The 11100-nt window shown below is 56.0% G+C and overlaps 1 protein-coding gene across 1 annotated transcript; it reads left to right on the forward strand.

Moving 5' to 3' along the window:
- Positions 1–1139: 1139 nt before the first annotated feature.
- On the forward strand, positions 1140–11020 carry CTSB (cathepsin B). The gene is made up of 10 exons (XM_084512924.1): positions 1140–1283; positions 5518–5669; positions 5811–5896; positions 6309–6423; positions 6691–6809; positions 7311–7396; positions 8025–8171; positions 8793–8909; positions 9424–9552; positions 9664–11020. The coding sequence occupies exons 2-10, from the start codon at positions 5544–5546 to the stop codon at positions 9759–9761; spliced, it is 1023 nt and encodes a 340-aa protein (XP_084369050.1). The 5' UTR covers positions 1140–1283; positions 5518–5543; the 3' UTR covers positions 9762–11020.
- Positions 11021–11100: the final 80 nt, after the last annotated feature.

The raw sequence follows: 11100 nt of genomic DNA on the forward strand, positions 1-11100 counted from the left end.
AGGAACGGCGACTTCATCACTTCCTCAGAGAAGACAGAGGCCAGCTCCCCATGCAAAGCCCTACTTTGTGCTTTCAGTTCTTGAAAAAGACAACGAAACATTCGCCAAAAAACAAGTGGCTGCTCTGGGAGGATCAAAAAGGAGAGCCTAAAGGCCCCAGAGCAAGGCAAAATAAATAAGCCAGGAAATATCTGCAAAAGCAACCAAGGACTGGCACCATGAGGGATCGCTGCGTTAGGCAGAGTCTGAGTGTGGGCAGGCCACGAAGGATTTATTTGCTTTTTGGCGATGATTTTCACTTCCAAAGCACGGAGAAAAACACGGCCAAGGCTGTCTTTGCTGGTTAAAGATTATATTGAAAGGAAGCTGCTGGTCCAAGGGCCTTTGCCCACAGTGTATTGAAGCATAAACACACTTAAGGACATGCCCCAGTGTTTGTGCAGTGTTTATTGGAGAAGTTGTTGGTGTATTTCAGTTTATTAAATGCAATTGCTCTGTGGTTTTGCTTTTTTTTTCTTGCCTTGCCTAAGCTCTGCAGGACGAAGCTGGGAAGAAGAGGATGAATTTATTTGGTTTGATTTATCTGGTGCTGCTTGGCACCTCCTCGTGCCCTGCAAGCTCCTACAAGGCCCACATCGCATCCAAACCCAGCCAAGCTCGTGGCATCCCTCCCGCGGTGTGTGCAGGGCTGTGCATCTGCTCCCTGCTCCTGCTCGTGGGGAATTTGTTGTATCCCCACTTTCTCCCAGAGAGGGCTGAGAAAAATGTATATATGTGGGTTTTATACGTGGAGATAGGATGGAGGTGGGATGGAGATAGGATGGAGGTGGGATGGAGGAGGGAAGCAAAAGGGATGGAGGCAGGAGAAGAGGTCGCAGGCAGGCTGCAGAAGGGAATTGGGAAGGCTGGAGGAGGGAATTAGGCAGGATTGGGGTGAGAAACGGCTGTGATGGAGACGGGTTGGAGGCAGGGTGGAGGAGGGCCGGAGGAGGAGGAGGAGAAAGAGGAGGAGCAGGAGGAGGAGGAGGAGGAGGAAGAGGAGGAGAGCAGCAGACAGCAGGCACGAAGGGCGCACGGGGGGAGCGGAGGCGGGGAGCAGCAGTGGGCGGGCAGGGAAAGGGAAAGGGGCAGGGAAAGGGGCAGGGAAAGGGGCAGGGGCTGGCGAAAGGGGCAGGGAAAGGGGCAGGGGCAGAGAAGGAGCCGCCTGCCCGTGACTCAGCCGCCAGGAGCTGCCCCTTCGCGCAGCGGGGCCGGGGCGAGCAGCGGGAGCGCAACAGGGGACGGTGAGGACCTGGGGAGGGGGAGACGGGGAAGGGACGGGTTCAGCCTTTGGGGGGCTTTGGGGGGTCCGTGCTGAGAGTTTTCAGCGGATTCAGGGGCAGGGCTGGCAGCTGCGCTTGTTTTTCCAGCTTGGTTTTGGGGCTGGGGGCTCCGGAGGGATGCTGGCGCAAGGGGGAAGAGCAGGGGAAGGGCAGGGGGGTAGGGAGGGGGAGGACGCCCCGATTTCCTGATTTCCTAACAGGGGAGCAGAAGGTGACGGGGTTTTGTTTGAAGGACGATGGGGAATGTCCTGTGATGTTTGCCTGGCTGGGGACGGCGATGGAGAATGGGGTTGGGGACGGGGATGGTAATGGGGACAGGGATGGGGATGGGGACGAGGGTGGCTATTTAGGGGGGACCCTCGCCCATCCCATGGATTTGGGATGGAGAGGTGAGCGTGGCTGCTTGCATCAAGCTGCCCTTCCCATTTGGCCAGGTATCCAGCCTGTGCCAGCGGCTCGGCTTTCCTGGGAAGGGCTGGGTGTGGGGATGAGCGGCTGACGCATTATATATATATATATATATTAATTTTTTTTTTCCAAAAAAAAAGGCCGAAAACCAAATCCAATTCTCCTAACGCAATCATAGGTGGAATGGAGTCACCACACCACGGGGCTGGTGCGTGCCCCAGGGCCACCAAGCTCACCCAGCTGGGCTGGCCAGCTCCCTGTCCCGACCCTCGGCTTTGTTGTGGCTCCAGAACAAAGGACAAAGCTCATTTGGGGCAAAAGGCTGGAGGAAAGCACATGACGAAGGCTTTGCTGAGCACCTCCTGCCCTCGAGGGCTGGGGGGTATGGAAGCTGAAGGGGTGGGCCAGCTTTTATCTTCCTCACCCCCTTGGATAAGGGCGGGCGGGTGCCACCCTGGATGCCCAGAGGGCTCGGGGCCAGACGAGGTGCTTCAGGGCTCTGACTTATCTCAGGGCTTGAGCTGCCCGAAGTGGGTGCTGGCTCCAGCAGCCTGTTTTGGTGTGGTTTCTGTTCTGACTGGGGCAGGAGGGCGGGGAAATGCCCGCTGAGATAGAGCTGACGTGCAGATCTTGGGGGCGAGAAGACCTTTGCGGTGGGGCGCTGCGGTGGAGGGGTTTGCTCAGCATCCTCTGCGTGACCCTGCCGGGCTCCGGGCTGAATATTTGCAGCTCTGCCCGTGGGAAAATGAGCAGGGGAACAATTCTGCCTTCGAGATTTGATCAGGAGAGATGGGGAGAGCAGCTGGGCCGTGTCTCCTGCCCTCCCTGCAGACACCCGTCTCGCTGCGGCTGCTTTCCTCCCTCGCTCGCTGCAGCTCCTCTCCGTGAGGCCAACGGCTGCGCTCAGCCCAAATTTCTTCTTTTCCAGCCTCCAGATGGCTGAGTTGCAGGAGTTCTGCAGCAGGCAGCTGCTTTCAGGCCTCAGCTTCTTGCTTTTCCTTTGAGAAATGTCATTACTGGATACGTTGGGGCCCAAAGCAGCAGGGCAGGGGGCTTGCTGCAGCCCAGGAGGCGGTGGAGCAGCTCGGGGGGCTCATTGCACGCCCCAAACACCCTCCTGTACCCTGGAGAATCGCCCAGGTGGAGTCTCAAGAAGTCCAACAACCTTTGCCAGGGTAATATTGAAACTTTAGGGCTGTGGGTCCTGCAGGAGCAAGGACTGGGCTGTACACAAGGCCTGGCTGGATTTCCTTCTGCCTTTTGGGCTTTTGGGGGCTCGGACAGACCAGGCGGTTCCTCCACACGCACAGGCGAGGAACAGGGGCATTTGGTGGTAGGGACCCTCCCCAAAACCAGCTTTGCCTTTGCGTGTTGTTTGTTTCCAGCACTGAGAGCCTGGTGAACGGGGCGAGTCGTGGTTTTTACTGCTGAATTAGCCTGCACCACCCCTGGGAGAGCTGCACAGGAGCAGAACCGGCGCATTTGGGGACGGTGCCAAAGCCGGGAGGGGCAGCAGGTGGACACCCCCTTTGGAGACCTCTGGGGACAAAACCAGGGCTGGAAAGGGAAAAGATCTGGCTGGAGCAGCGTGCAGGAGGAAACAGAGATCCGCAGGCACGGCTGCCCTTGCGCAAGTTTGGGTTTTGGTGCCGTTTTCGGGGTGGCGGCGGCTGAAATGGCCGCAGAGCTCTCCGGGGAGGGGACACGGGTGCGCAGGGGAGATAGCGGCGCTGGGGAGCGGTGACGGAGCCACAGGGGGGGGCCGTCTTCCTCTGCCTTTCTGGGGGGGAAAGAAGGCGAAGGCAGGAGGCAGCAGCTTGTTTTTGGCGGCCGCAGGCTGCCCCCGTGACTCGCTCTCAGCGGAAATTCGCTCTCTGCAGCCAAGATTTACCGCACGCAGGGAGCTTGTTAAAGCTAAGGGAGGGGGGGGCAGGGAGGAAGAAATCACGTGAGATCGAGGCTTTCCCCTTCCTTCTCCACCCAAATCCTCCGGCAAAGCTTGGGATAGCGTCATCCAGCCGAGAGCATCGGTCTTTCCCCCAAAAAAATTCACGCTCTCAGCCCGTTTGCAGGCTCGGCGAGGGGGCTGTTTGCTGAAATGGCCGGCAGGCTGCGGGTTGTTTGGGTTGCACACAAGGAGACGAGGCTGCTCCTGGCCACGAGCCATGTTTTGGGGTGTAAGCGAGCTCGCAAGTGGCGGTGTCCCCTTTCAGCTCCGTCCCCGGTTGGCTGCAGCCGGAGGCGTGCAGCCCGTGTGGTCTTGAAACCTGAGGATTAACCAGGCTGTTGTGCTGCCTGACCTGGGGTGGTGTAAACTGGGGGCACTGGGCTCATCCCGGGGGGACAGAAGGGTTTGAGTCCCCTCTGTTCCTGCTGTAGCTGGCACTTGGGGGCACAAAAATGCCCTGGATGCCACTCATCTGTCTCTGGTCAGGCTGCTGCAGCTTTATCCAGGTGCTGGGAGATAAATCCATGCTGTGCCCACCAGCGTTTGGGTGCTGTGACTCTCCAACCCCACGGGCAGGGTCCCATTTAGACCCGTTCAATGCAGAAAAGGCCTCCCAGAGAGGCCATATGATGTGATTGGGCTGGGAACACCTTCAAAAAGGTGAGATTTGGGGGCAGGAGGCCCCACGCGTTGCTGAAACTCAGCTCAGCTTTTGGGCTGAGCACCAAGGGGGGAAAAAAAATCAATAAGCGGTGGATGAATGGGGGAGAAAAATGAAAGGGGGAGGCTTGCAGGCGCCAGGGCTTGCTGCTGGCAGAAAGTAGGACACTGCTGCTGAGCTTTCTTCCCTGGAAAGGCTAAACTTGGCTGCGAGTGGGTGGAGGCAGGCTGGAGATGTGTGCGCGTGTGTCCCCATAGCTCGCAGAGCCGCCAACGGGAGCTGTGGGGCCGCTCCGGCGTGTTTGGCCACAAGGGTTTAAGCCTGGGCTTGCAAAGGTGATTACGCACCCGGCTGGCTGAGCTGAGTAGGAATTAGAGCCTCAGCCTCTGCTGCTCGGCGCTGCAGTGAGTATCTGAGGGTTTTAGGGCTGCTGGAGGGGGGTTTGGAGAGGGGTTTTGGTGGAGGAGGGCGCCTGAGTATGTTTTTGCAGAGGTTGAGCAGCTCGTGGTGTGCCCGAGTCAGGTGTGGGGACGGGGAAGCAGCTTGTGCTCTGGCATGGGGTGGGTGTGTTGAGGCCTTTCCGTGTCCCTGTATTTCCCCCTCGTGTCTCCGTTCTCCAAACCGGGACTTCCCTGGCACGCTGCCGCTTCTCAAAGCCCCCTGAGAAGTCCCCATGAGATGGGAGCTGCTCACGGGTCACCTCTTCATGGGCTTGAGCTCCCCGCCCTGTGATGTGAGCACATTTAGGGTCCTCAGGGCCACGAGCTGGCCAAAATGAGGCTATAAAGCCCCAAAATGTGCTCTGCAGTGGCATCTTCAAATGTGTTGCAACAAGGAAGGGGCCGGTGAGTTTCCTGGGGCTGCAGCCCTGCAGTTTGATCATTTATTCCTTAGCCTTTGGTTTTATGGAAGCAAACACAGCTCTTAATGCCCTCCAAACTCAATCCCTTGGATCTGCTTCAAGAGGGACTTTTCCTGCTGCTGCTAATCCCACAGCAGACGACCGAGCAGGGTTGCCTTGTCCGATGCGCTTCTGGGTGGCAGGGGGGGGTTATTAGCGTGCTCCTGTGTCTTCTCCTCATCTTTGGGGTAAATTTGGGTCTTCAGGGGCTTTGTGCGGGTACGTTGAGGAGGTTTCACGCTGGGGAGGTTTCAACGATTCCCAAATCTGGCTGCAGGTGGAGTGACCCGTGCCGTAGCCAAGATGTGGCCGTCTGTGTCCATCCTGTGCATCCTGGTGGCCTTGGCCAACGCCCGCAGCATTCCTTACTACCCGCCGCTCTCCAGCGACCTGGTCAACCACATCAACAAGCTCAACACCACCTGGAAGGTGAGTACCGGGATGGTGTTTGGTCCCAGTTGGCTTCTCCTTTGAGCTGGTGCCATCACGGGTTCCTGCTGGGGTAGTAACTGGTGATGAGCTCGTAGAGCAGGAGGAAGATCTGGAGCACCTCTCTGTGTCTCTCCCCAGGCAGGACACAACTTCCACAACACTGACATGAGCTACGTGAAGAAGCTCTGTGGCACCTTCCTAGGTGGGCCCAAGCTCCCCGAGAGGTGAGTGCTGGGGGAAGAAGATGAGGGCCCCCAAAAGCTCCTGGTGCATCTGCAGTGGGTTGGGGGGTCTTTCCTGGCAGGCTGTGAGCGGGGTTCCCCTGGGTGCAGCTCACTTTTTTTTGGTGATGTCCTGGTGGACATTTTGCATGGGGTTAGTGTTGTGGGGAACTTCTACCCCATGTTGTGCCAGCTCCTTGAGCAATCTCATAAGTTGTACGCCTCGAAACTCAGAGCACTGGAGGAGCTGCTGACCTGGTCTGAGGGCTTCAGGAGTGTTCGTTCTCCTTCAGCAGTCAAATAATGGGAGCAGTCCTCCTCCCGGTCACCTCCTGAGCTGGCTGGAGAGAGCACTGCCCCCAGTCCTGCTTCACCGGGGTTCCTATAACAGGACTTCCCTCTTTCTCCCTTGCAGGGTAGATTTCGCTGCGGATCTGGACTTGCCAGATAACTTCGACTCACGGAAGCAGTGGCCCAACTGTCCCACCATTAGCGAGATAAGAGACCAGGGCTCCTGTGGCTCTTGCTGGGTAAGAGCACGGGTTTCAGGTCGTGACAATACAGGGTTTGGCGGACAGCAAGCAGGCTGCTGAGTTTGCTCCTGAGCTTTAAAACTGGGGGGCACAGGGGATTCTGCGATGTCTTAGCACTTCAGTGGGCTTGTCCCAGCCAGTCTTGAGCTTGGTGCTCTCAACTCCATCCCAGGAGGGGACAGAAATCTGCCTGGTTTCTCTCCCGTGGCCTACCCTAACCACCTTGCCTTGTATTTATTTTTTTTTTGGGGGGGTTGTCCACAGGCCTTTGGTGCTGTAGAAGCCATTTCGGACAGGATCTGTGTCCACACAAACGCCAAGGTGAGCGTGGAGGTGTCGGCGGAGGACTTGCTGTCGTGCTGCGGCTTCGAGTGCGGCATGGGGTGAGCTGCTGGGGACATTTTTTGGCTTCAAGGAAGGGTGGGAGGAGCGGGGACACAGCCCGAAGGTGCTGGTAGTGTTTTGGTCTTGTTTTTTTTAGTCTTTTCCCTCAGCACGAAGCCCCACTGGTGGCTTGTGCTGTAGATGGTAGTGTTAGGTGGGAACATGGAGGTGACTGCATGGCCTGAAGGCCCCTCTGGGCTTTGTACTGCAGTAGCAGGCCAAAGGGAGGGTCTTCCAGTAGCCCCAAAGCCTTGTTCTTTTTTTTGGCAAAAGTATTACACCTGTGGCTTATGCAGTCTTCGGGAGCAGGGCTGGGAGTTTGGTGTCTGAGCTGTGTGGTTCTGGAGGCAGAAGCTGAGCAGGGACGTTGTGAGGAGGCCCCACTGCATTGGGATTTGGAGACATGGCTGCTCTCAGCTCCTTCTTGCCCTAAGGCTTTAAAGGATCACCTTCAGCTTCCTCGGCATGGCTGGAGCTCAAACTTCTGTCTCTTTCCGCAGGTGCAATGGTGGTTACCCCTCTGGTGCGTGGAGGTACTGGACAGAGCGGGGCCTCGTGTCTGGAGGCCTCTACGACTCCCACGTGGGTAAGTCCTGGCTCATAGCCTTGTGAAGGCCAAGAGGAACATCCCCACTCGGTTATGGGGCTGTGCCCTTCAAGACATACTAGTGTGTGTCCTCGTGGCCTTGAGCACCTCTGCTAGCCCCGCTGGCTGTTCCTGTCTCCATGGCTCCTCCTGGTCACCCGTGTGGGACAAGAGACCCATATGGCAAAGTAGTCACAACGACCAACCCACAGAACTGGGGTCAGGACATGTATGAACCAGTCTGTGGATGTTTTGTTGGCTTTGGACCAGTTTTAATGCATTTTGGGTGGGGGCAGGAGTCTTCCTGATGTGTTTCCCCTTCCAAAAGCAACTTCCAGACTGGAAACCTCGGCCACCACCTCCTAGCAGGGCCATAAGGTGGTTCAGGTTTCCATCTTTCCCTTCACCTTGTCAAGAGGAAGGCGGTGGGGAGCAGGTCCAAAGGGAAACCTGCAGCGATTGCTCATCTGGTGATGACCTCCTCTTGCCCTCACCCCACTGATCTGTGGGGTTTTTGGGTTAAAAGGATCATAATTTGTGCTCAGGGCATCTGGTGCCTTCTCAAGCTTGGTTGCTGGGGCTGGGGGGTGCTTGGGGACAGCCAGCTCATGCCACCTCTGCCTTCCAGGCTGCCGTCCCTACTCCATCCCACCCTGTGAGCACCACGTCAATGGCTCCCGGCCACCGTGCACCGGGGAGGGAGGAGAAACCCCCAGGTGCAGCCGGCACTGTGAGCCTGGCTACTCGCCCTCGTACAAGGAGGACAAGCACTACGGTAAGGAGGTGGCCTCCCGGCAGGAACTCCATGGGGTGGGTGGGATGAGACCTCTTCCCAAGCAGTTTTATGGCCAACGTCCTCAGGATGGGTGGTTCCTGGAGCTCGTGAGCCTCTCTGATGAGCTCGTTTGTGTTAATTGAGATGGGGGAGGTGATCTGGGTCCTCTTGGTTGTGGTAATGTGGGTGCAGGAGGTAACCACCTGGGCTGAAGAGCATGGTGCTGAGTCTGGCCTCACATCTGCTTCCTTCCTCCCTCCTGGTGGCAGCTGGGACTCTACGCTGAGGGTTGTCTGGCTGCTTCTTGCAGATTTGTCTTAGCATTGAGTAATTTTTCTTTTTGAAGTGAATCTGGAGAAGGGGAGAACTTCCCTTTCCACAGAAGCTGTCTGGTATAGGTCTTTGGGTACAGAATGGGACCCTTGGGTTAAGCCAAGGGAAGAGGGATGGTTGGAGCCCACATCCCCTGCTGGGCTGTGCCTGTGCCTCCTGAGCAGCTGGGTTTGAATTCAACCTTTAAGTGGAGAAGGGGCACACTGAGCACTCATAGCGCAGCCATTTCAAGGTCTGGTGGGCCCAACAAGGCTGGGCTGATGGTTAGGACTTCTTCCACCTCGCTAGGCATCACGTCCTACGGCGTCCCTCACAGCGAGAAGGAAATCATGGCTGAGATCTACAAGAACGGACCAGTGGAAGGAGCCTTTATTGTCTACGAGGACTTCCTGATGTACAAGTCTGGTGAGCATCAGCACCGAGGCTGGTCCCTACCTCACCCATAGGGTCTGTCCTGCGTGGCCCCGTGTCCCTGTTCCCAAGTGTGAAGGGAGATCTTGGGTTTGTGTTCGAGTATTTGGTGTTGTGAGAACACCAGCAGGTAACATCTCCTTTATCCATTGGTTTGTAGCAAGGGGAATAGGTTTTTAAGAGTGGTTCAAAGGGAAGCCCCAAGAAGGAACTCCCAAAATAGCATCGGAGCTAGGATTTTAGGTAAAATCCTGGCAGATGGACCCCAATTCCTTGCACTGGGTTGCGCTGCCTCTGGGCCTCTTGACGAGTGCCTCCTTCTCAACTCCATCTCTCTATTTTAGCTTCAGGTTTGAGTTCATTTAGCCAAAAAGGGAAAACCCCAGAACAGAAATCACCAAAACACCTTTCTCAGCCAGTCTCTGGGTTTTCGTATCGAATATTTTGGAAGCTGGCAGAGCTCTGAGGGGGGGAAAAGCCACTGACGTTTCGGGGTGCTGCCTTGCAGGGGTGTACCAGCACGTGTCTGGGGAGCAGGTCGGAGGCCACGCGATCCGGATCCTGGGCTGGGGGGTCGAAAACGGGACCCCCTACTGGCTGGCTGCCAACTCCTGGAACACCGACTGGGGGGATAACGGTGAGGAGCACAACGCTATTGGTGTCAAGGGAGGGGCTTCCCCCCTGTTCCCTGGTCTCCTTGGGCACTCGGTTTGGTGGGAAGACTGACGTGCCCCTGGTGTCTTTCCAGGCTTCTTCAAAATCCTCCGAGGCGAGGACCACTGCGGCATCGAGTCCGAAATCGTGGCCGGCATCCCCCGGACGGAGCAATACTGGAAGAGGATGTAACCAACCTCGTGCGTCACTGCTGAGTTGATCAAACCACAAATAATCCCGAGTCCCCGATGCTTTTAACTGATAGCGGGTTGGGCGCAGAGCCCCCTCTCTAAGAGACTATAGTTGAGGTTACTTTATTAAAGCTTTTTATCTTTTTTTTTTTTTTTTAAACTTTTATTTTTTAGTTGTATGATGGAGCCGGAGGTGGCAGGCCCTGTACTGGTGCCAGCTGCTGTCTGCAAGCCCTCTGCTCCTGCTGGGTCGCAGGACTCCCTGCTCAAAAGGACTGCTGGGGGGCTTGCTGGCCTCTTTGTGCTGTGTTTTTTGGCTAGCCCAGACCCCTTCCAGCCCAGTTTGTTACTGGGAGGGAGGGAAGCAGTAGCTTTGTGCTGGGAGCAGGGATTTGGTGGGGCAGCAGAGACGGAGGCTGCTGGCAAATCCAGGCATGGTTTGTGCACCCAGGGCTGGGGCGGTCTGACTGGTAGCAGGGTAGGCGAGGGAGTGTGTGCCTTGTGGAATTGGCTAAACGTAGTCCTGTTAGTGACAAAATACTGATGAACTTGACGTGGGGCTGCCTACAGCCCCTCCTGCCTGTGACACGTCCTTTCTGCATCGCTTGCTCTGCTCCATTATTTCGGCTGCTTTTTAAACCACTCGTTCCTCAGCTGCTGTTGGTTTTTTATTATTTCTTTTTTCTTTTTTTCTGCTGTAATCTGGGGTTATTGATCCTAGGGAAGGGCCTGGCTGGAGCTCCGTGAGCTTTGTTCCAATGTCCTGCAGCATTCACGAGCACGCTGGGAAGGGCAAACTGCTTTTGGCCAGGGCTACGCAGCTCGGGCCATGCCTTGGCAAGGGTGCTGCTCTGATGTTGTACTTTGGGACTGCAGATGATGTTCTCCAGGTCTGCCACAGGGAGCTCATGCAGATGCTTGGAGGTATCTGGCGAACTTGCACGCGACTGAAGCTTTCTTTGAGCCACAGGTGGCAAGGAAGTTAAACAAAAAAAAAAAAATTATTTTTGTTATTGGGGGAAGTGTAATAGCAGTGTAGGAGGAATCATGCGATTTGCCAACACTAATATAGTGAAAGAGCTTTTTATTTTCTTTTAGAGCACAAAGTATATTGCTGAGCTAATGCTACAGGGCTGAAATAAGCGAAGCAGGCTCTCCCTTGTACTGTAAAATAGCCCCTTACCTCTGCATCCTGAACCAGTGAGACGGAGCTTTGGTGTGTGTGAATGAAACAACCGTGCCAATAAACGATTTCTCCAACATCTCGTCTCCTGCCCCTTGTTGACTTCTCCTTCAGTAGCTAAAACCATCCTGAGCTCTTCTCCTGTTGCTTTGCTGTT

The sequence above is a fragment of the Aythya ferina genome (assembly GCF_964211825.1).
Source record: "Aythya ferina genome assembly, chromosome: 3".
In the NCBI taxonomy this organism is placed as follows: domain Eukaryota; kingdom Metazoa; phylum Chordata; class Aves; order Anseriformes; family Anatidae; genus Aythya; species Aythya ferina.